The sequence below is a fragment of the Dermacentor andersoni genome, chromosome 5, assembly GCF_023375885.2.
Source record: "Dermacentor andersoni chromosome 5, qqDerAnde1_hic_scaffold, whole genome shotgun sequence".
Lineage (NCBI taxonomy): Eukaryota > Metazoa > Arthropoda > Arachnida > Ixodida > Ixodidae > Dermacentor > Dermacentor andersoni.
This window is the reverse complement of record NC_092818.1, coordinates 142,421,730-142,447,714: the sequence shown is the minus strand read 5'-3', so window position 1 is coordinate 142,447,714 and position 25,985 is coordinate 142,421,730. Positions and strand designations below refer to the sequence as shown.

At 45.3% G+C, this 25,985-nt stretch overlaps 1 protein-coding gene across 1 annotated transcript; it reads right to left on the bottom strand.

The window, feature by feature from the left end:
- Positions 1-6: 6 nt before the first annotated feature.
- Positions 7-24,731, bottom strand: LOC126532116 (putative ammonium transporter 2). The gene is made up of 8 exons (XM_050179802.3): positions 24,224-24,731; positions 14,570-14,796; positions 12,761-13,083; positions 11,447-11,518; positions 6,522-6,581; positions 4,171-4,247; positions 2,346-2,662; positions 7-1,382 (listed from the first exon to the last, which is right to left on the bottom strand). Exons 1-8 carry the CDS (start codon positions 24,354-24,356, stop codon positions 993-995), a joined length of 1,599 nt encoding a protein of 532 aa, XP_050035759.1. The 5' UTR covers positions 24,357-24,731; the 3' UTR covers positions 7-992.
- Positions 24,732-25,985: the final 1,254 nt, after the last annotated feature.

Genomic DNA, 25,985 nt, shown 5'->3' with positions numbered 1-25,985 from the left:
TTAATTTTGGCGCGGTACTCAAACTTCAAAAATGCTTCAAATTGAAAAGAAAACTCAAATGTAAGGCAACGTGCCTCTGTTTCTCAATAAAACGTTTTCACACATAAGATTATATTAGGCTTTACCTGAGAAATATTGTATTGTAAATAATGGAAAAACATGAACACGAATGCAAAAGTTGTGTATTCACCCACGCTCCTTCACAGCGCCAATTGTGCTAAATGACAAGGTTTGCTTAGGGGAAGCGGATATGTCATCTTTAAATTGGTCTCCACACCTCTGCACATTTAGAAATATGTTATGATTTTTTTTTTACTTAGCCACCATTTACATGTGTGTTGAACACGTAACAAAATACTTGTAAAAGCAACGCATGTAAGCAATACAGATAACGCAGCATGATTTCTGGTGGTTTGTTTTTATTAAGGCCATATTGTTTGGTTGTCGCCTAAGCAAGGATTCTTAACTGTTGCAGTCAAGGCTTTAAATCTTTCTGGAACACTTCACTGCTCAATGTGCAGCAGAAATAAGTCTCTGAGTCAGTTACAAAGTTGGGCGCACGATATTAACGCCTGCAGCACCCTCCTAGCGGTCTAAAATGCACCGATCACTGCTCTGCGGAGAGAAACAGAACGTGACATTTTGTCTCATCCGATTTATAAAGCGCTATCAAAACTCACTTCGCTGAAACGATATAATGTAGCCTTGCACACATTAGCTAAGCCTTAGTTAGCCACATTTCCCTAAGCACGCCGAGATGTGCACGTGACACATTAGACGCCTTCAAAGAATCTGTCTGAGGCAATGGCAATGCGAGACGCACAAGAATAGAGACATTGCAAGAACACAATTGCGAATGGCGAGTGTCTTTGCTCCTTTGGCTTCCTGGGCCACGCACAAAGGTAAAGTTCTGCAGCTGTCAACTGTCAAGCCCAAAGCTGCTACCACATATTTCAGAACGTCACCAAACACAATGTTCCGGGAACAAGCGGTCACGTGGAGTCTGTCTCCGACCAAGCAGGTCTGGGAACAGGCCTTCTCCACGTTTGATATCCAGTATCCATGGACCGCTGTAACACTGCAGGGCGACCATTCGGCATGTCCTCTGTTTGTGTAGCACTGGAAGTTCGCTGGCGGCCCAGGAAAGCCTGCTGAGGTAGACGCTGTTGTCGACGTGCCACAGTGTCGACAGGCTGTTCCGATGGGGCCACTGCGGTGCGTTCTTCACCGGTATTGAATTTTCCATTGCTGATGGTCGCTATCGCCGCGCCAGGCTTTGGCTGTTCTGGTTTCTGAAGGTACTGAATGCCATGCTCGACGAAATCCGCCCCGATTTGTTCTTCCTCCAGAGACATTCTAATGGGAACGATGCGGTTGATTACCTGTGAGTATAAATAAAGAGCATTGTAGAAGAATGAATAGTTTGCAATGTAGTTTACAATGCATGGTTAGCATTGTGCCGCACAAAAGAGACAAAGCTATGCAGCTATCCAAATAATTTTTTTACGAGGAGTGCCAAGGTAACGCACAAACTTGAAGCCAAAAGCATTGTATATCTGTTTTGCTGCTCCGAAGTTGACTGTATATATACGCCAATTTGGCGTATATATACAACAAAGAAGCTTCTTAAATATCTTTTTCACAATTCTCGATGTCAGCTCATGCGCAATAACGTTCCTGGTGGTTTGTTCCTGAAAGTAAACTTAGTTGCAAGTCTGAAGGTCCTTCCTGTCCAGGTATCCTTTCTTCCGCAACACTTCTGCGCTCCCCTTTGCAAAATCAAATTAAACATGGGCTCTAATATCATATCTATAATGAAACCCATCAATTTTGTACTATATGATTTTTTTTCTGATTTATTTTGAATTTCCTCCCCAGTCATCTCGAGAGTTGAAGCGGAAGTGCTGCGCAAGAAACAAGAGTGTCACTCGATGGTCGTGCCACTAAAAAAAAAAAAAAAAGAAAAAAAAAAGAAAAGCAACTTTGACCGTCCTCTCTTCCAGTAACCAACCTCTCCCGCGAATCAGTCTAACTGCTTTATTGTTTCTCTTTAGTGTCCCTTCCAAAGAGAAAGCGGGCGAGAGAGAAAGAAAAACAAGGATAAGGATTGAAACTACGCGTGCTCGCAAAATGCATCCACCGCCACCCAAGAGCATGAGTTCTCCCCGACGATTGGCTCACAGCTACCCAAGAGCATGAGTTCCCCCCGACGATTGGCTCACAGCTACCCAAGAGCATGAGTTCTTCCCGACGATTGGCTCACAGCTACCCAAGAGCATGAGTTCCCCCCGACGATTGGCTCACCGCCACCCAAGAGCTTGAGTTCTCCCCGACGATTGGCTCACCCAGAGGATGACGAATGTGGCCGCGCAGCTCCACACGGTGATGGCGACCACGGCCACCGCCTGGACCCCGAGCAAGTAGAAGCCGCCGCCGCGGAAAACGCCGGCGCCTCCTCGGCTCAGGCGCAGCAGCGTGTCTCGCTCGACGAACAGACCGACGGCCAGCATGCCCCACACGGAGCTGAGACCGTGCACGGCGATGGCACCCACGGGGTCGTCCACGCGCAGCCAGTCGAGCAGTGGCATGCCCACGTTGGCCAGCAGGGAGCCCACCGATCCCACGACCACGGCTTCCCACGGGTGGTACAGGGCACAGCCGGCTGTGCGTCGATAATTTTTTTTTTTGTTCGAAATTGTCGTTGTGGCTTCGAGAACGCGAATGGGGGGCTCGAAGGCGCGCTAGCGTGGACTTCAAAAACAATGGAGTGCTTCGTTTGAGAAAGTTTGGACTTATCGTCATATCTGTTCCCATCTATAAGAATTTTTACTCGGAACAATCATTGTCGTGTTTTTCTTTACCACGTAACTCACGAGTTGATGCGCATAAATATTGATTCCTTGTACACACTAGCGTAACGGAATAGACTTGGTGCGCAAGTTCTCACAGACGCTGACACTCTGGCATCTTTTCAAGAACATTTAGAATAGTATTTTTTCCTGAGTTGCATTTTCTGCTGTCTTATGATTGTATTTGCATTTTGATTGATAGTAGACTGTATTTTTTGTTGTGTCTGTGTGGTTATGCCCTGTAACAGCCCGTACGGGCTTACCGGTGTTGCAAATGAAATAAAATAATGTACTCCTCGACAGAGATAACGTCCCTTTCCCAACCGTTGCGCATAGGAGGGACGCCAAAAAGCTTTGTGAATTAGGCTCCTACACAAAGCTTCAAGTTCTTTCGTAAGCGCTCAGTGTCACTGACCGGCCGCGTTCGCTAATAATGTTCGACACCACGATCGCCTGTCATATGCCATTCTGAATAGATTTAGGGCAATAATATTAGCATAGCAAGAAGTAGTGGTGCCTGCTCAAACGCATGAATAAAAACGGCAGCATGTGTGAATATACGGGCCCTGTGCTCGTGTTCGCCAACAAATTCACAAAGAGCCTCACCCTTTCAGCTCCAAAGGCCGAATTCGCCAAGCTTCTTCTTCCTAAATGTTTTTTCCTAGTGGTCAACCACCTTCGCTAATAATATGTCCAACATTACGGGCGTTTGCGTTTTAGCATTAGAACATTCCTCCGAATATGGGTCCTGTCTTCTGTTGCATAGTTGAAGAAAAAAATGTATACATGTATGGGAACAAAGGTTGTAGACATGTAATGATACCAGTTAAGGTAAACAAACGTTCGCGTTAAAACATTCCTTAAATTTTATCTGCTCCTTCGTTAACGATTACGCGTTATCTTTTTTATGCGTGTACTGTGCTTTCCTGCGTAAAGACATTAGGAAACAGCGCTGCACGTGCAAGAGTGAAAACACGTCACAGCTCTTGTGAATATTTGTGGTTACGACAAGAAGTCATTATTTTGGTGTTTGATATGAGTCGAACAATATGGGCTGAACCCCCTTAAATTTAAGGCATATTGTACAAGTCTCGTGTGATTTGACATCCATATGCATGGTATACTGCATCGTGCACTCTCCAAGTTATCGCAACGAAATTAATCGCGACAGACGTGCTGGACGATTTTCCCTGAGGCAACGTCGATGGGAGTGTAATTGAAAAAAGCCAACAAGCGTACTATATCTTACTTATAGCGCAAACAACTTATCATGTAGCAAATATTTTTACAGCCATCATCAGGAATATTGTTCAGGGCTTACCTGTGATGGCTACGAGGGAGGCGAGAATTCCGTTGATGAGTTTGATCACAGAAAACTTCCGGTTGTTCACCGCGTAACTGGATGCACAAAGTATAAAGAAATGCAAGCACTTTCATAGAAAGCATGGGACGCCAGAAACCCCTAAACAAAAATAGCAGTTGTTTCCACAACCTTGTATACTGGATCAAACTAACACAAGAAAATACATTTTTTTTTTCTACGCAAGTCGAGCGCAGGACGCACACTGTGACCAAACATCGTTTCTTGCGTTAAAGATAGTTTAAGAATATGTTCTGTGCAGATGATTATGTGCTTCAAGTGGGTAGGCCACAGAAAAAAAAATGTTTAGATCAAGAGCCAGGATTCAAGTAATCTTTTTTCTGAATAAGCATGCCTTATTTAGCTTATTTAACTAATTAAAGTGCAGTTCATAAAGTTCATTTAACTTTTTGGCAGGTAATTTTTCTCATAAGATGTGGTAAAAGTGCTAGTCGCGCCAGCAAGGATAAGTAAATAATTGCTGAAGTGAGTAACGCTTTGGCATTTATGCAGCTGAGTGGGAGACCTGTGCAAGGAACTAGGATAAATGAAATGTGATAAACATAAAGAAAGTAATGTTCGAAAAACTAAGCAAAGTGAAAAAAATTCCAAATTTTGACCAAGTTATTTGCAAAATGAGCTGTAAATGCAAAAGCATTGCATCAATTTCATTTGTTCTAGTTCGTTGAACGCATCTCTATGTTAAGAATGAGTGTGCAGAATTTAATATCTAAACGTTGATTCAAAAGATGTTATTAGAGTTTGCGTGACATGAAGTGGAGCAAAATCTTGTTTTGAGAAAAAGGTAAACAAATCTTCAAACCATGTGAGAGATGTCAAAAACTGCACAAAGGCCTAAAATGCACCAGATTCGTAGCTGGAGCCTTCATGAGATGCACTACAGTCTCCGTTTGTTCGTGTGGCTACTCGGCGACAACATAAAAGAAAAGTATCTTGAATAATATTTATATAAAAGAAATAGAACGGGTTTTCGGTTTCGTAATACGAGGGTATGGGTTGGAAAACTCAATGTAACTCCCAAACTAATGAGGATAGGAAGATGATTGTTTGGCAACATGTTGCTGAATGTTTGGGCATGCATAAAATGTAAAAAGAAAAAAAAAAACAATTTTGTTAAAGAAAATCGACTTTTGAATGTGGCCTACCATATTTAGATAGCGGAACGCAAAGGTGCTCGAGTATATCCATAATTTCTTCATGCTTTTATTTCAGATATCGTAGAAAAACATTTTAGGCTGTCTTTGAGGCGATGCTATTTTTCTTCCTTGAACGTACAGAGTACAACAGATGTTGTGCGTACACAAAATGATCCTGTAAAATTAGCGTTAATATCTCACTACTTGGCAAGTAAACTTGCAAATAAAGACTCATAATTCCTATGCTGTAATTCAGATGGGGTAATATTTACTGAGAGCTTAATTTCCTTGCAATTATCACATCGTCATGACTGCCTCACCGAGAAGCCCTTTTTCTTTCTTTTAGAACGTTTACAACAAAATTACTACTACCACGAGACTACAGGGTACCCATGGGGTGCTAAAGAAAACAACACGGGAAGTAATTTTTAATTTCTTAAGTGGGGTATCCGTGGGAATTTCGTGAGCATAAAAACCATTCTTTGCGTTGTGCTCCGTTCCGTAAATAATTCATGATTTCATTTTTCATCCTACCCATCTGAAGAGAGAGAGAGAAACTTTGTTTAAAGTACTTGCTGGGGCCATAGAAGGGGGGCGGGGAGAGGGGGAGGCGGCAGACTAGCCCCACTGGAGCCTCCCTTCATCAGGCTGCGGCCAGACCTTGAGTCTTGGCGGCGTCATCGGCCAGTCGGACTATCCAGATTTGATCCTCCGGGCATTCGCTGAGCAGCATGGCATCCCACTGCTCGGCTGTAGTGTTTCTGAATGTAGGATTGGTGATGGAGTGGCTTGCTAGGCGTGCTGCGAGGCAAACCTCTTCAGAATCCACTCAATCTCTCTCTCTTTCTCTCTCTCTCTCTCTCATCTCTCTTTATAATTTGTTGATGTTGATTCCTTTTCAACTTCTTCTTGTCGCCTTCAGCTTATCGCACCTTTTCAACTTATCCGGCAGAAAATGGGCACCTACTTTCTTTGTCTTCTACCCCAACCCACAGGTATGCGAAAACTTTTGGCGTCTATATTTACTTAGTAACCAATATTAGTGATGTGAGCGGGCCAAGGAAAAAATACAGGCTGGCAAGTAATGATTGTTCTCGAAGTAGTTAAATCATGACAAAGGCCACAAGCAAGTTAAGAACGAAACAAAGTTCGTACCTGAAAACGAGCGCGGTGATCCCGCCTCCTACCGAGGAATTTATTGTCACTATGGCCGACCTGTGCAAGAAGAAAAATAACGAAATTATCTTTGTACCCCTATTCGACATTCAGGGCAACAACAACAACTGTCCGACAATCGTACAACCACTACTGCGATAAGCGATGACGTGAAATACGCTCCGCATGGTAACCTCGTGATTCCATCACCACCTAAGCCGTAAGCAGTAATTATGTTTGACGTGCTTTCATGATAAACATATGCAGAGACGGCCGAGCACAGGCGGCACTCGTGAAGGCAATATTTCCTGCCTGAAATCATATGTCCACCATTATCAACAACACTAGTGGATTAGAATGTGAGTATCGCTGTCTAGGCCGTCATAAGTCATGACTTCGTCTTTTCTCGATCACGTAGCGTAACCCGCGTGTGCGACCCCTGTTAATGTGAATCAGCTCGGCGATTTAGCACCCGTGGAAGTCGTGGCGCTTGGACACTACAAGGACATTCACAGCAGAGAGCGATCCACACAGTGTGTGCCACCCAGGGATCTCTCCCTGGAGGAACAAAATTTCGCAGCCACGTCACGCCTTCATCGGGCGTTGTGGATTCGTAGAACTGATTTTCTTTAGTCACAGAACTACTCAGTCGTACGTTCACCGGTACAACGTCTCGGCGAGTCGCCCTACCTCTAGCCGATTGCGACGGATGGAGAAGAGCTTCGGCTGCGAGCGAGGTTGCAATAATACTTTGCTTGGTGCCTTTTAGAATCCCTCCACGAGCATTATGCCTATCACCACCTTTTCGTCACAGGAAGTAATCTCTCAGCAAAAGCGACAGCAGAGGGCCGCGCAGGATGGGGAAGAAAATGACAGGCGCAACGAAAGACGACGAACTGGAAGAATCTTTATTCTCGCTCTCACGGGGCGTGGGAGGTTGCCGTTCGGTTGTGGTCCGAGTCGAAAGTAGGGCGGTCGCGGTGGCATGGTGGGCGGTAAGCGGAGAGGCCGTGGCGTCAGTCTTCCTGGCTAGCCCCCTCGACGTCGCTGTCGTCCGTATCGGTAACCTCGTCGGAGTAGTCGGACGAGTCCTCTTCCTCGTCGTCGAGCTCACCCTCGTCGCTCGAGCTCTCGTTCACCATCTGCTCGCTCTCGACGGCGTCAGGCTTTTGGCCTCCGGCCTGGTCGGCTCCTCCTCCTCCGGGCGCCGACGCCTTCTTGTCCGCGGTTCCGTCGACCTCGCCTTTCTTCAGTTCGCCGGACGCCAGACGCGGCGGTTTGGTAGTCTTGCCGCGGGCCTGGCCTTCGATATGACCGCCGCCAGGCACGGCGGCGTCCCTAGAGTCACCTTGCTCGTCCTTGATGGGCGACGTGGCCAAGTCTCCGATGTCCTTGGTCATCTGGGTTTCGAGCTGAGGGATGGCTTCTGGCGCGTTGGTCATGGCGGAGTCTCGGCTCGCTCAATCGCTGTGCTACTGGCTGTCAGGGCCTGGTGGGGCTCACTCGTTGTTCGGATTGGACGCGTGACACGGCGGAGCTACGTGGGGCCCTGAGAGCCGCTGAACCTAAAAGGAAAGCCTTCCAGAACAGCCCACGTCGTGGCGCGTGGAGGGTGCGAGCTCAGGGTATGCATGCCGCGTGGCGGCATAGAAAAAAGAAGAAATTGGAAGTTGGAACGCGGCCATTAGATAAATATTATAGGCAAGGGAGGCCTGCTTAATTTTTGTGGGGTACAATTACAATTTTGCAGTAATTCTTTTATTCGTTTTAAGGAGAAGAAGTCGCATTATACGTACTTCCAGGACTGCTGTTCACTGTATAGGCTTAGTGCTACTTCCAGGCAGACAGGTGAAGATGAAGAAGAAGGAATGACACCGAATATTCCAACGAGAAAATATTGCAAAGGGACTAGATGACAGGTTCTCTTCAATCGTTCCACCGTATCTATTTAAACCACTAGCGCTAGAAGAATTTAGGGAAGTCACATTCCAAAAACTGGCGAATGTTGTTCGCTCTCTGCCTTCTTCAGTGCCAGGTCCAGAAGGAGTTACCAAAGCCATGATCAAGAATCTGTATGAGCTGTCCCCGCAAGAAAGTTTGGATATGGTAAATTACTCTTTAAAAAATGCCTGGATACCTTCAGTTTGGAAACTTGCTAAGGTAATTTCGATACTTAAAGATTCAGGGAGGTGGATATTACTTAGATAGTATTAGATCAATTTCGCTCACAATCGGTTTGCTTAAGCTAATAGAAATGATATTGAATTGCCGAATGACGACCTATATTTCTGAAGACTTAATACTTAGCTCCACTCAAATTGCCTGTAGATCTGGTTGCGCGATATGGTGTGCGCACGCATACTTAGAGAGTCGCCTACAACTTGCTGGTCGCCGAAGGGAATATTCAGCATTAGCGACCCTAGATTTAGCTAAAGCTTATGATTCTGTAGAACATAGCATACTGATAAAGCAACTAGAGAATTACAGGTTTTCGAGATACATCACGGCATGGCTTTCGCAATTTTTAGGGGACAGAGAATTCTACTGTTTTCAAAGCCGATGTTCATCGTGTAGGTATAAGGAGAAACGCGGATTACACAAGGGTCAATGTTTTCTTCTGTTTAATATACTTTAAGCTCCACCCCTCTGCTCCAGAACATTCACGTAAACGTTTATGCCCCATGACATCGCTTTTTTGCATCGAATGACGATTACATTCACTTTATCAATCGTTACAAAATTACGTTTGTACTCTTGACATTTGGATTGAGAACATACATATGTCACTGAACGTCAGTGAAAGTGCACTTCTTCTCTTTCCTTTAGATGTTCCCGTTCGCATTTCACTCGTGTATTGTCAAGCGTTCATTCGCCAGGTGGATGCTCTTAAATAGCTTGGAATCACGTATGATGTGACACTAAACGGGAAAAGCCACATTGAAAGTCACGTCTAAGGCAAATCGTGCCGTGAGATGGTTGCGTAATATCAGTAACCGACGATATGGGTTGCGAAGACATATATTAATTATTATATATAAAATGTACGTCCGACCCATCATGGAATTTGGGTGCGTCTTGCTTTCCGGCAGCCCAGCTTATAAAATTCAGCCTCTGATGCTATTATATTGGGAAGCTCTGCGATTGCGCCTTGGACTCCCTAAGTTTGTTGCAAACACCATTCTGTACATGGAAGCGCAAATACCGTGTTTAAAAAAGTAGATTCAGGATTCTTACTGTTCGAACATGCCTAAAATTTATGATTTCCCTCAAAGAAAATCAATGTATGTTTTCCTTAATGAGCCAAGTATATTTTTTAGTAATCATTGGTTGCTACTACACACCCCTCAGATCATATTCGTATAGGCACAGATAACACCAATGAATGTGCAAATTCAACGTATTCACCCAAGAAGTCAATCAAAAAAAAAATGTTCCAGTATAAATTTGACGATATTTTCCCATCAAATGCTAAACTCTTCCATTCCAGTATTTAAATGACAAATTACAAGACTACCTTTCTCATCTGGAAATAAGCAATAGCCACTGATGCTTCACTGTCAGACGAAAAAGGATGGCGTATGCATTTTCTCTCCTTCTCTTGGTTGGTCCTCAATGGCCCTGTCATATCTGTTTTGCCGACATCAGTTTATGTCGCCGCGGCAAGGTACAGAAATTTCTCTGTATCGCAAAATCCTGCAATATCCGTGCTAACATCGTATTCTGAATTCCACCATGCTTGTTTCCCATGGAATAATAATTGGTGTCCTTCATGACAATTGGAAGCTTCCTTTACAAAATTTATATGTCTTGCACCGCCTATAAATATTTACTTACACAGGTCTAGCCTCGCTGTGTCGCCGCTATGTTCTTTTTGCATTGCACCTGAATGTATTGAGCATTTCTTTCTCTCATGCGACCGATTTTTTAGACGAAGAAAACTCTTACAAAATTCATTACGACAACTTGCGCTATCGCTAATCTCGCAGACCATTCTTTCTTTTGGGGCGACTTCAGTGGGATCCAGCCACACGGATGCTTTTCTCAAAGAGCATTAGTTGAGGGACAACGAAGTGACGGACAGTGGCTACAATGGCATTGCGCTGCTGAGCTCGAGGTCGCACGTTTGATCTCGGCCGCGGCGGCCGCATTTTGGTAGGGAAGGGGGGGGGGGGGGGAGGGGAAGTAGAAAAACGCTCGTGTACTTAAATTCAGAAGCGCAGTAAAGAAGCCCCAGGTGGTCCGAGTTAAACCGGAGCCCCTCACTATACGACATGCGTCATACTTAGACCGTGGATCTGGCACGTAAACTGCTAAATTTTAATTTTTTAACGGAAAATAAGCTATTCGTCGTCTCGCCAACAGTTTAGCGAAAGCTACGAGTCATGTCAGCCAATTAAATGAGAGAACCAGAAGAAGGGCTTCTCCATTGGTCCGCCTCTGATCGCCCTTTAGCGATGCCGACTATCATTATTAAGTATTATCTTTGCTACCTACACTGTTTTCACGTTACGGACGGGAGCTGTAATGGATAATGTGTTTCCCATTCCTGTATGGAAGCTTCACGGAAGAATCACTTGGCGCATAATGAGCGAGCCAACCAGTCTTCTCAAAAAGCAAAGCCGACACGTGATGCGTGTCGGCTCTTTACTGATTGGCTAGCACGAGCCATATAGCTCTCACAGCACTGCACTCAATTGGTGAGGCGAGGTATAGCCGTGCAAGCACAGCGACCGTAACGGCAACTGATTGGATCTGTATTTCGAGGGAAAGCTTTATCTCAAGCCCAACATCGATTTCGTTTGGCTTGAGCTGACTGCGGGGTTTTTATCATAAAATTGTGCAGTGCGCATTTATTTGTAGTGCGAGCTTTTATAACCTTTGTCAAAAATAAGAGCAACCAAACGAAAGATACAAGCGCCTCTTACCTCGCAGCATACTTCCATTTGTGACCGGAGACGCCGAAGGTACTCCCACAGTTGAAGCCCAGCCAGCCCCACCTATAAGAAAAAGAAAGGGGGAGGGGAGGGAAGCGTTTGCGACGTTGCGCCAAACAGAACGAAAGAGTACGGAACGTTTCTGATGCCCTCATGCCGTAACAAACCGTCCTATGAGAGCACGAAGAGGACTGTAGAAGCCGCTGATACCACTCTATCACAGGCGTGCACACAAACACACACGCACTTGAGCATTAGAAACTTTTACGCACGTTAAAATGTCTGCAGGTCAATGCCATGATTTTTTTTTCTTCTTCGACGTAAATTGGCGACCGGCGCCACTTCGCTGACAGAAACACGGTGAGAGATATGAATCTTAAAGAAGGGTTTGGGCTTATTGAAAAAATGAACGTAACAAGTGGTGTACTTGCTAGGTCCATTTTATAGCGAAAGCTGTATACGACTAACCTCCCGTAGTTTTTTCGGCGTCTGGCAACATAAACGGACTTAGCGATTTCTAACAAACGCATACGGGTGCAATGCGGTGGCGCAGATGTCAAAGTGTGGACAGATTAGAACGCTCGCCGTGATCAATAGCATGATGTCAAGGTTATCGCAGTATTATTAAGCAGGAAGTATCGGCGCTAAAAACAGCTGCGTTATCGATGGGGCGGACACGTATAGTTCGTACACCCGAAGAACAATATGCGTACGAGGAGCCCCGGAGGGAACAGCAACGAGAATGTAAATAGCGCCGGTGCGACACGACCACCGACGAAGAACGTTTCCGCGATGCTGAACGAAAACGACAATCGCGAGCCCGGGCACCTCCGAACTTGCAATGACGCCAGACTCGCAACGCAAAAAATGACCCCCATTCCATTCTGTGAAGATGGAATGGCAGCGAAAGCACTTTGCATTTCGTTTACGAGCTTTGACTGTCGTCAGCTCTGGCTGCCATTCCATCTTCCCAAAGTGGAATAGTTGTTACTTTTTTTTACTAAGCACAAGTCCTTCGCAGTGTTCCAGCACCATACAACTTGACCAACCCGCCAAACTTGCCGTGCTTGTCAGTTTGATAAGGACATTACCCATGGCGATTACCCATTTATCGATTATAAATTGTTATCTTGAGCTCGCCTCAACGACTTGAAGCGTGCCTTCATGATCGCACACGTGCGCATTATGATGATGATGATGCTTTATTAGCATCCCCTTTGAAACGGGGCGGTGACCTATAGCCACCTAGCCTGCTGGAGTCGTCTTCAGCCGCGACACCACGTGGCGGGTGGGCGCAATACTCACCACAGCATGAACATGCCGACCAGCGCGTTGGTGGGCGATCCCATGGGCGGCGGCTCGATGCCGTGGTCGTAGCGACCGTGGCGGGGCTTGAGCATGGCGGCGGCCACCAGGGAGGAGGCACCGCCCACCAGGTGGACCGGCGCGCAACCGGCGATGTCCACCACGCGCAGCTTGTTGAGGAAGCCGTGCTGTCCCCAGACCCAGCCCGCCGGCAGACAGAACACCACCGTGTTGAAGAACGAGAAGATGCAGTATGCCACGAAGTTGCACCGCTCCGCCATGGCGCCCGACACTATGGTCGTCGCCGTGGTGGCGAACGACAGCTGCGTGCAATCCCCGTCGTCCAGATTAATAAGATCCTGTATAAGATTTCTGCACGTTGAAGGGATACTAAGGACAAAAATAGAATCAATATAGACTTACTCAGATCCGCAAGTAGTACTATATATCACTAGATTTTTGGAAGAATTAGCGCCAACAGAGCCATGGGAACCGGAAATATCAGGGATATTTCGCAGAAATATCTAGTACAATTCCTAAGATCTAGTGCAATTTGTCAAACTGCATTTTATTTAATGTTTAAGCGCAACGGTAGTTAACCTCTAACTGTCAGCCACTGAGTGTATATATGAAATATAAGCGTAAAGTTGTACGTCATGAGAGCTGGTGCCGTATATTTGCGGCGGCGGTGCCACTATATCCCTAGTTTGCGTAATTTTCCCGTTTATTAAAGCTTTGTCATCGGTAGAGGTAACACTCTGGACATGGTGGCGTCTTATGCTATCACTGTGACTTAGTGTCCCGCTAAATGTAACACGCACGCGCATGGATTGCGTACACTGGAGATGTTCCAACTGTGGCTGTCGACGGAAGCAGTGCCAATACATTGTGAAAGCGGGCAGTTATGAGCCAGCGCTACCACCGTAGTTCTGCTGCAGGGCGGGAAGCTTCCAGACCAGCCGCGCAGGAAAATACGCTCGCGCAACACCCTCCTGTGTTCGTTCTAACGTTGAACCGGATTGCACGTTTCGATATTAGTTTCCAAATAGCTCCTGTAATAATTTTATTTCTAATTCATACTTGCTTCGACTAGGTGTATCAGTAACTTGTAAGTCAAAATAGAACAAAAACATCATTATGCATTCATCCCATCAGCCAGCGTTATTTCGCCTCGTCATTTTAATTATGGGGAATGCCTTCTGTCATTTTGGTACTCAATGTTTTAACGAACGTGTGTCTATATACCTCGACGATATGACTAAAGCAAAGCGAGGAGCGGTGGGGGTTACGCCGCAGTGTATAATATATTCCCACGTCTTCGTACGAGGATCTTCTGCTGCCATATACTTGCGCATTTGACAAACATAAGCAATGGATTATTTGAATTACAGGACAGCCTTTCCGCAGCTTCCAAACCAAGTTACTAGTACCAACAAAGTCTGTTGTGTGCACTCGGATCCGCTATCAGTTGTAAACAGGCAGCTACGAAGTGACGCGGTAAGAGCCACTATTTCACCGCACGCCTTTCCACCTGTATAATAGTATTCGTGAAGGTCAAGTCCGCCGAACAAATATTGCCATGATTTTCTCTATATGTGCCCTCCACTGGCGGCACTGCTCACCACGTGTGTTGGATGCAAATGTGTGGTGGATAAGTTGCGGTGAGGCAATGGTGTGTTGCTTAAACTGGCTCAATGACCCTATAACATCGGCGTCGTGCAGTATTTTGAGAAACGTTTGATACCTTTGACATCACTGTCGCCTGTTTCGAAAAGTTCACGCCCATGTCAGTGGCAAATGCTTTCGCACCTGGAAGATATAGGTGGCGAAGACGACGCCCATCTCCTTCTCGTCGCTGTCGAGGAAGAACTTTCCGAAGGCGATGAACTGGTTGGTACCGCGGTCCTGGCCGAAGCTGAAGCCGTAGCCGAACATCCAGTAGCCTAGACCGCCGAACACCACGTCCACCGCATTCTTCACCATTATGTTGACCTCGTTCTTGCGTGTCACGCAGCCGGACTCTAGGAGGCCGAAACCTACAGAAGCAATAATAAGCCAGAGACATGAAACTAACAGTCGCGTGAACTAGGTCAACAGAGTGTTAGTGAGAACTGTAGCATAGAGTGGCGTATCTCTGTTTCAAATAAAAGTTGCACCAGAAAGGTATACCTTCTATAGACAGACCACTCGACTTCGGAGCCCATGTGGTGTTCGGCTGCTAAACGCGAGATCGCGGAGTCAAATCCCGGCCACAGCGGCCGCATTTCAATGGGGCGAAATGCGAAAACATCGGCGTACTTATATTTAGGCGCACGTTAAATAACTCCTGGTGGTCCAAATTATTCCAGAGTCCCTCACTACAGCGCGCTTCATAATCAGATCGTGGTTTTGACACGCAAAATCCCATAGTTTCGGAGCCCATGGTCGCAGGAATGCAATATTTTCCTGAACCACTAGAGTGCCGGCAGGGCTTTAGGATGGTCGAAGAGCAGACCCTGCGCAGTTCACACTGGTTATGTCAAGCGATCAGCAGCCATGCAAGCTCTACTTACTACGGCTGACTGTTCGAAGCCACAGGCCACTTGCTTATACCCAGACACGTAGAAGGGACATTAAATGGAAAAGTAATTCGAAGCTATGTAAATAAATTACCTCTACATTAAAAGAAAGAAGAAAAAAAGACACTCCCACCGTGAGAGGCTTGATAGGCCATGAAAGATGCAAAACTGAAAGATGGAGTGCGACGCCGCCTTCAAATTACCGCATATTTCAAGCTCGCAGTGATGCCGTGAATTTTCTCCGCATCTGCTTGGGCTTTAGTTTATTTTCTCTTTATAAATATTGGATACGTTGTATTATAAAGGAGCCACATTGAGCTTGTAAAGGTTTAGAAAATCTTTACTGGCACCGCAGCGGCCCAAATATGCACACACACACACACGCACACACGCAGGCACGCACGCACACGCACGCACGCACACGCACGCACGCACACACGCACACACACACGCACGCACACCCACACAAAATATATTATGATGCGTGAAGTCACACTGACGTACCGTCGCTGTGGTTGTGGCGTTGGTGTTCCACTAAAAAAGTAGACGTACGGCCTTCGTTGTTTTTTTCAAGCACGCGAAATCTTACGCGAAATTAACGAAAATAGAGTTTATAAAGAATACTCTATAAATCTAAGCTTACTTACTGTTTCTCGTTAGTTTCTCTGTTCGCGCGTTTTTTTCGAAGTCGCACGCTGTTCGCGACAGCTAATGACCGCGTGATAGCTGGACGCGTACGCAGCGAATAAATGCTTCGCCTTTGTGCACCCAATTTCCTGATTGGCTTAGTGGGCGCTAGCTCCCATTGCACTGCCTGGTTTATGGGCTGTACCGAACATGTGTGCCGCTGGTTTGCTTCTACGAACGGTCTGCTTGCGTGGCCGTTGCGTAGCCCTCTCTTGCTTCTCATCCCCCTTTTAGTGGGGATTACCCGAGTTGGCCGCGCGCTTGGTTTTACGACGCCGCCACCGCGGGTTGCCCCGGAGAAGGTTACGCGAAACGTTTGCCCGCTGCGTGCGGCACTGGACTGCGCAGATTGCACGCAGGCGGCATGCGGCTCGTGTCTCATAAATGACACTGCACGAAGCTCATGTATCATGCTTATTATTGTCTATTTATTAATATTTTGCATTTGTAGAGCTCTCCCCAATACAAGGACAGCTTACGTGTGGCCCTGCTGAAAAGCAAAACCTGAAACATGCTGTAATTTGACCTAGCGGGGAGCTGCTGCCCCAAAAGATAGATTAGTTAGTTAGTTAGTTAGTTAGTTAGTTAGTTAGTTAGTTAGTTAGTTAGTTAGTTAGTTCGTTCGTTTGTTCGTTTTTTCTGTACTCATCGCTTACGCCCAATATTACGCCCAATATTACGGCCAAGGTTCTAATGGATTTAGAAGAAGGCGATTAGTATTGCCAAGAAAACAACAGAAATAATTTGAGGGAAAGTCAGAGAAATAGAAAATAACATAAGAAATAAGAAATTTAAACAAAAGAATACCTCTTTGAAATAATTGTAAACTCTCCAACGGCGGAGCAAGCAACCTTGTGACATTTCCCAAGAGAGGGGGCCCCGAAAGAAACAGTTTTATCAATTGAAAAAAAAAAAAACTCCAATTTGTCCAAACACCCGCCGTGGTTGCTTAGCGGCTATGGTGTTGGGCTGCTAAGCATGAAGTCGCGGGATCTAATCCCGGTCCACGGCGACCGCGTTTCGATGGGGGCGAAATGCGAAAACACCCGTGTACTTAGATTTAGGTGCGCGTTAAAGAAACCCAGGTGGTCGAAATTTCCGGAGTCCCCCACTACGGCGTGCCTCATAATCAGAAAGTGGTTTTGGCACGTAAAACACGATAATTTAATTTCTTTTTATTTATCTAAACGTTGGTTTCTTGTGTTGTCGACGTCATCGTCATCATAAATTTTCTAACATGGGTTCAGTGCAAAAGTATATTTCGATTGTATGATGGTGTATCATTATAAGTTCTATCTCTACCATATGTGGACGGAGTTACATAAATTATTCGTAGCGAAAGTTCACCATATAACGCATACGCATCCTGTGGATGAGACATTTCCTGTCTCTCACTTCTTTTTCTTCTTCTTTTCTGTTTTTCTTAGTGAAAGAGACTTTTGTGTGCTGCGTCCTTTTCGCATGCAGGAAAAACGGTGCAGCGGTATCTTGATGCAAAATATAGCTCGCCATTAGTGTTCGGAAATTTAGGCGATCGATCGTTTTTTAGACGAGAGAAGCAGACAAGAATTCCTGAATCGATTAAAAAACCTCGCAGTAAGCTTTCCTTATGCACTGCCTAATAGCCGTGAAATCTTGCTGATCGTTGTCGAACGACGAAACATTAAAGCCACGGTTCCTCTCTTCATTCAATGAGCAGTCGCAAATGTTGCCCGTTGTGCAAAAAAGATATAAAAGCGACCTTCTTCATGTCCTTAATATTTCGTTTTACAGAGAAATTTCGTTCTATTCAAGTTTTTATTTATATGGTGCACTAAATGACGAAAGGTCCGACTGTAGCTGCAAGTGCTACGCCTTTTTCTTTGTTATGGTATTGTGCTCTTGCTAAAGCAAAAAGTTACGTACTCGGGGAAAAGGTTACGAGGGTCGCCTCGAATGCTATGGGCGAAAATTTTCTCCGCGGCAGCCTCTAAAAAAGTAGAGTACTGAACTTTTGTTATATTACTTGGCGCCATCCTTCGCTCATGCAGTCGCTGTCTACCGTCTGGCGTCAACAATTTGCGCCATTTTTTTTTCCATGAGCTCTCACATATATAAAAAGGAAAGGAACGGAGTGGACTGTGCCTACGAGTGGCTGTAAAAAAAGCTTAATTAAGGCAATGTTGCCCTGCAAAATTATCAATAAAGAAGCTCCCCGTGGCAAGTCTGCGTAAATAGCTTTATGTGATTCCACCGTTCCATGCCCAGTCCTGCTGCTGCTGTTGCTACTACTACTGTTACAACTACTATTACTGTGGTCAATATTATTATCATGATGGTTCTAATAATATCGTGAAATAATAGGTGAAAGCTTGTTTCTCTGCTCCCTCTTGTGTCTATATATTAATATATTGTCACATTGTACAGTGACGGTGAAGAAGCAAACTGTACGAGAACTGTGAGTCATGAATCTAACTCATAAACTTGTTTCCTGAAGGGCAAGTAACAGTCAGAACACAGCGATAGCGAAGAGCCAGCGTATTCCTCGGTGCTCGCGTATGTTCGTTAACGTGCACGTCACCATTCGCGTCGCTTGCGCTATCTGGTTAGCTAACACTCTTTCGCTATAAAGTCAGCGGCAGTATTTTGGATATGTCTGATACATACGAATAGATGTAACAAGCGATAACTTTGCGACAGTGGTTAGACGGTGAAAAACGGTCATGGAGATAAAATGCAAGCAATGTAAGCGCGTCAAATATAAAGTTCATGACGCATGATTGCGCAGTTTTTTTATATATTTAGTGCCTTACCTGCCTATACTGGGAACATACTGGTTGAATGTTCCTGGTTGTGCGAGATAAATATTGCGCACGCTTTGTCCCAGTGGCGTGACATCGACGGTCCAAATTTTCGCCATTCTTAAGGAGTTCCGTTTGCCCGCAAAACGCAGTGGCGATTGCAGACAACTTGATTTGTGAACGTTACATGAGCTGGCTGCCAAGTGCATTTTGGTGTGCGACCTAAGAGGGCATACATAGTTTACTGCGACTAGTACAGCAAATAACACGCATGACATCCACAGTGCATACACATAGTGTGCACAGTGTGCATGCAAGTTCGTGTGGGAGCTTATACCACAAACAGTGTACGTAGGTTGTGCACATATTGTGATATATGGATTCATTGCCGATTTAAATGGACGCATTTTGTTTATATATTTAATTGTATTTTCTCCTGCACGTTACCTTTTTTTTTTTCTCACAATTAGTCGCCTTGCTGTGGAAACGTTAAGTGTGTGGATCAGCCGACTCCTTCTGGAAGTGCCGAGCTCTTTGTTGTTAACTGGCTCTCTCTCTCTCTCTCTTTCTCTCTCCTTCCTTATGAATTCATAACCACTATGATGACTAAAACTCGTCTTCGGTGGATCCACATTTTCTCACCACTGCTGCGTGGTTCCGCGGCGAAGTGTTCCGAAGCGTCTTGAAGGAAATTTGTGCGACGTAAATGACTAAAACACCCGTTTATACTGACACTTCTCCGTCTCACTGTCCGCTCACTTACTGACGGGTGCGCTTGTCTACTCTGCCGTAACTTGATTCGTTTATCACAGCAGTTGGTGCGAACATATATATGTCGTTTCTGGGCGGCTGCTCAGATTTACCTGGAATCGCGCAATGTAAGGACGAAAAATAAAACAATCTTTCTCCATCTTCCCTCGCTCTCCATTTTCGAGATCTTGCATCTATGATGCCTGTTTCCAGATTCTTAAGCATTTATGTGCGCCCAGTCTTCCCGCATACGAAGGGCCATTTGGGTTGCATTTTCACATTTATTTCGAACTTTCTAGGAGGATACGTCGCTAAAGGGGTATTGTCTTTGCCCCAATATGTTTTAAAACTTTTTCGGCCACACTTTGACTTATAACATACTTCATTCTTTCCTAACAAATTCATATTCGTCATTTTCATTCATAATCTATATTTACATTTCTTTATGTAGCTTATTTGGCATGACTCGACGTGAACATCAAATACTCGTGGGCCTCAGCAGGTGCGTTTCTTTACAAGTGACAGAGGGAGGTGACTTAACAAGTATCGGAAACGGTTTGCTCGCCTGCCGCAAAAATGTTTAAGCTTTTGTTTTTCGGTCTTTTCTCGCTGCAGTATAGTCCGAAGTGTTTAGTAACGCCTCGCTGTCCGAAAAAAAAAAGGTAGACGAAAACAACGGTTGCATGTCAGATTAGCAAAGAACGTATGTGAACTGCACTCGGCCTGGCCCTTTTTGTTCCCAGCTCACTGCATTGTGCACGCTCCAGTTTGGCTCGAAAATCGATCACGGCGACTCTAGTCGACTCAACTTCTGAACGGGCCGAAACCGAGAAACGAGCGGCGCGGTAGCAACTGCTGCCGCTGTCTTCCAGGAAGTGAGCGGGGAAATTTCCGCTTCAGTGCCTTCGGCGCCGGCCAGCACCGTGATTGCTACAGACTTATTACGTTTCTCTTTCCTTTTCTTTTTTATCTCACCTCCTTCTCACCCTCTCTCTCCCTCTCTTTCTTTCTTTCATTATTGTTTCTCCAAAGTTAGTTTTCTTCGACTTCTTGTCGAACCTCTCGTGCGCTTGCGCGCGCGTTAATCAAAGCTGCTGCCCAAGATGCAAGACAGTGACCTCGATCGCTCCTCTTTTGGAGGCGAAAATTACTGCATAATTCTTTGCCGTATCTTCTGTGCGGCATGGCTTGTAGGCAAGATCGTGTGTACACCGTTTGCCTGCGTACTTTTTAAACAGTGAGAGAGGCTAATAGAACACGGCATCAGGAAAGCGTAAGCCTCTCATTCACCCGAAAGTAGCCATGGCTACAAAGGGAAACCACACAGGCCCTTCAAAGCATTAAAGCTTCGCAATCGAAGGAAAATTCGTCCGGGCATGGGAGTGTCGAATCCGGGACCAACGCCATTCCGCGTGGTCGCTCAACCGTCTCAGCTAACGAGAAGGCTGGTAGATCGCAGAGCGAGGGTGAATTAATGGACAACTGGAAGTGCAGCGGCACAATATACTAGTGTTTTTTTTTTTTAACCATGCAGATTTTTAATAGAAAGCTAGTGAGTACAGTAATGAATGCCTCGATTTAGCGTTGAAATTTGAGGATAAATATATAGAATTAAGTGCGACTTTAATATTTGTAATAAATGAGCATGCATTAGAATGTGGCTGCCTTCAAATTCGCCACTTAAACATCTGTCCCTAAGGTACTAATAAAAACTTCATTAAATATTTTTTGTCAATTATTCTTCTGAAACTCACGTTATTAGCAACAAAGTATGTTCACCTGGCTTAGGAACTCCTCTGCAAAAACGTCATGTTCGCTGTGCTTATGGCCTTTCTGTAAAAAATTTGTATTGTCTCAAAAAAACGCCGTGTATTTTAAGTCAATTTTGTGGAAGCCCGCAAGCTAGAGGAAGAGTCACAGAAGGAAGGAAGAATTTGTCATCGACCCCAAGTAGCCTTGCATGAAGTCACATATGTGAAATCCATGAAGCTGTCATCCCTAATGAAGTACTAGCATTACACATTTAAGTGAATGCTGCTCGTTAAGATTGTATGTGCGTATAGGAAGCAACGGGCGCGGGGAGGGGGGAAGGGAATCTTTTGCTGAGGACATAGGTCGTAACTGCATTGCTGGTCATGGCAGACAACTTAGCTAAGCCACTGCAGAATCAGAGCACTTCATCAGGCCGCATTTCGCCAGCCGGGATCGAACCCGCGACCTCGAACTCAGCAGCGCAACGCCATATCCACTAAGCCACCGCGGTGAATAGTGAGACAGAGAGAGATAGCTTATGATAGAACACGAAGTTATCAGCTGTGGTCTCACGCCACCATTAATTCACCGTGAGCTGCACGCAGAAGGCCTTGATGCTACGAAACGACCACGTGATTATCGATAGCTGACTTGATGGTCACAAGACAACCGTGTCCTGTTGCTGTATGGAACAGAAACAGACCTTAATTATGTAGTCCAATAGTAATAATAATAAAAAAAAACGTTTCACTGGCCTTTATACTTTCCTTGGTTGCATGAACCGTTGGCCTCATATATGCGTGTGATTGCTATTAAAAATCAAGCTCCTCATTTATCCGCACTTTTCCTTCTCATTGCGTGGCGAGGGCTGCGACTCTAGCAGCCTTAATGGCTAGAGGTAGCACACGGAGGTTTACGAGAAAACTTACGGGTAAGATGACGCGCTATGTGGCGCTGACGGTTTAATGGAGCCGCCACAATGGCTGCGAGTGACTCCTAGGGCTAGTGTATAAATATGCATACGTGAATAAACAAGAAAGTCTATACGGAGGGACAGCCGTCATCACAAAGAGGACGATTCATCCGCGCTAAATACTGGCCAGATTTAGTTTAAAAAAAACTTACGCATCAACACAGGAAGGAAAAAGCACCCACGGCTTCAGACGTGCGCTTAGTGGTCTGAATGTCGTCGCTATTTGATCTCTGAAAGCAGAGCAACTCGTCTCTCTCAATCCAATTTTTGTTTGTTGAATCGAGAAACGGTCACACTTGCGAATGAATGAAGGAAATAAGTTTTGGTTCCCGAATTCAGGTTCAAACACGCTGTAGTATCTGACAGCTCGCCGGTTTTACGACAAGCAGGGAAACCAAGGGGTCCGATTTCTGTGAGACGCAAATGCGTATATGAAGTCAAAAACCACTGAAGCTGTGTATAGTGCTCTTGGACGCCATGGGGGATCTTATTTTGTTTGCCATGCGAAAAGCAGTAGTCGCTGACAGCTATATGAAGGTGCCTTCTTCTTCATGATACGATGTTACTAATAAAGAATGAAACCAATCGAAATCACATGGGAGATTTACAATAGTTTCTATTTGAAGCGCATGTAAATAATAAGGAAAGAAAGTGATCGAAAGCTCAACATGTCTCTAGGGACAGCCTAAACCCCATCTCCCGCGCTATGCATGAGATGCACTCCCACTTAAGCTACGGCAGTGGCTATCCTCTCGTCCACCTATTTGAGTGCTTGTTCTAACTGTGACCTTGATGATGATGATGATGCTGATGATGCTGCTGCTGCTGCTGATGATGATGATGATGATGCTTTATGGGCATCCTCTTTGAAACGGGGTGCTGACAAATAGTTACCTAGCCCTGCTTAAGCTAATCAAGTATGCTATACATGCCTTCCATTCTATCATTTTTGTTTTGTGTTGTGTTGCGTTGGGTTTAATGGCGCATAAGCAACTCAAGCTATCGTGCGCCAAACACAAGGTGAAATCCTTTTTGTATACCTCTCCTTCATTCGTAGTAAAACAGTGCCAGAGAACACAAGGGACTAGGCGAAAAAGAATGACACGTACACATGGCGCTTGATACGTCTTAACCTCCTTCATACTTTTCTCTTTTTAAACTTTTTTTTTTTTCAGTTGCTTAAACTTCTATGTCTGCCTTGTACCGCCACCTATGCCTGTAACAGATCCAGTCCTGTCAATCTCTTTCCTGCTTTTTTTTCTTCTTTTTCTGGGAGTGTTAGCCAGCAGAACTCGTGGCCATGGTAGTGGATGTGGCGTATTATTTTTAACGCAGGCGTCTCGTAGCTTTTGTTGGAAGACGGTTGAAGTATTCGTGGGAAAACATGCAGCAGCCAAGGTATAGGACACGTTAGCAGGCAACATAGGCGAACAAGCTCGCAAGTGAAAGCCTACTTATAAGAAAGTCCACATGAAAGGATTAGCCGTGTAAGATGCATAGAGCAATCACAGAGAGGTGAAAGAGAGCTATCCGGCAGTTTTCACCAGGAGGGGTACAGCGCTTGTCGACTATAAAAGAGAAAAGGCGCGAAGAAAAGGAAAAGAACAGGAGAGAGTAGATGCAACGGGCATGGTGAGTGAACAAGTGTAAAAGAAGTGTGGAGAACAACCGCAGAATAAAACACGCACGCGTGTATCGTATTCAACTGGCGGGACCTAAAGCCCTGCAAATGGTCCACAAATTAGCACGAAATTAAAGCAAAATGCCATAATCACCATAACTACCATAACCGCGTCAACAAGCACAATACAAACACTGCACAGTACCTTTAATATATAATACAAACGGCTTTCTAAAATGGAGGCACGCAAACACATTTCGTTAAGAGACACGGCAAGACTGGACACCGGATGCTTTTATCTCCTGCTAAATTTTAGGACGCGTCACGTTATATGCCACCTACCTGACTGCATCGTGAAGATGATGAAAGAACTGGTCATGATCCAAGTGGCGTCGTCCCAGGATATGTCCTGGTAACTGTGACCGACGTAGCCGTCATCATTCGTGCCGTTGTTCGAATCGGCCCAGATCTTCATGATGGCTACAGCCGGGTGCGTCGAAACTGCCGGCGAATACAGAATACTGGCCCCAGCAAAACGAAGGCAATAAAATGTCGCGTAAAGGCACGTTTCGGCGTCCCGAGGCTGGCAGAGCCGGCAGGAATAACGCTAGGTCACCATCTGTAAACGAGATAGAAAAAAAAAAAATATATGTGTCTCAGTTTCGCCACCCAGGCGAAATATTGACAACAGCAGCAATGAAGGTTTTTGTATGCTCACCTTTTTGCCCACGCCATTGCAGGTACGCGCGACCACGATCACGGAGCGTCTCACTAGGTGACCCACGTAACGAACGCGATGGCGTACTGCCCAGCATCTATGATCTGCCAAATTTTGGCTGAACCATATCCGGGATCGGCACAGTTCACTTCTATACTGTTTCGGCCTTTTTAGTCGGTGAGCAACAGACTGAGAAGACACTACAAACTCCAGGGAGGAAGACAAAGAAATCTTCGCTTTTACAAAGTAATTGTGCTCTTGAAGGAGGATATTCGTTGCAGCGAGGATATTTAGATACCCTTCGTTGCTCCGTTGGGTAATTCCGTTGAGAACAAAGCCGGTCAACGGCAAATTGGTGGGGCTACAGTGCAGTTGGCTGTTACAAGATGCTGGTCGGCAGTGCAATCACTCCATCGTCTACTCGGTGAGAAACACATTCACTCCAAACCCTTCCCCTTCACCACATGTTTCGGCCAATCGATTGGTTAGAAAACCCGCTACCAACCAACGACTACGGAAGGCGGCTGAAGTGGCAATGAAGCTGTCGGTCAAACAGGGAGAAACGACCGGGCCCGGACGTTATTCACGGTCTTTGGAAACATATTGAAATTCTTCGACATTTTTTCTCAGTGTGGCATACCGAACTAGTTCATGTTAGATCATCATCATGCTCATCCTCATCACAACATTTTTTTCGTTATTACAACAACAAAATACTTCCTTGGTGTCCAATTACCTTAGTCTTGCATCTCCCAAGTCTTTCATAACTATGCGAATTCCCTAATTCCATGGCACCATCCAATGATATAATCTAATTCCAATTATCCTATATTGCCGTTCTAGCTATTTGCCGACCTCGACTGCGTGTTCTTTCCTTTGTCACCCGTTCTGTTGCAATTGTAAACCGCTGGTTATCTGGTCTACGCATTACATGACATACCTGGCTCCATTTCTTCCTTAGAACGTCGGCAATACTAATTTTCTACACCCATACATACCGTTGCATTAAAGCAAATCGCACAAAGAGCAGGGAGAAGGCGAGAAGACAGACATGTCGTGCTAATGTTTTCGTATTGTTCTCATTGTCATTAGGGTAACTATTGTCTTTAATGTTCTGTTAAATGCGCGATCATTTGAGCACTGCTAAAGTTTCGACACTAGCGCTGACGCACCAGACACTTGCTATAGCAGCGCGTGCTCTTGTTTTGACACATGGTGCGCATGCGCAGATAGAGCCCTGACAGTAGCTGTAACGCTGTACTAAAGCACCACCTATCAGATAAAAAAAGAAAACTTTGCACGCCTTGGGCCGTGACCAGTGGCACCGAGCGTCGTATAGGCACCGCCTTTTGGGGACGAAAGGCGATGCCTAAAGCGATCTTATTT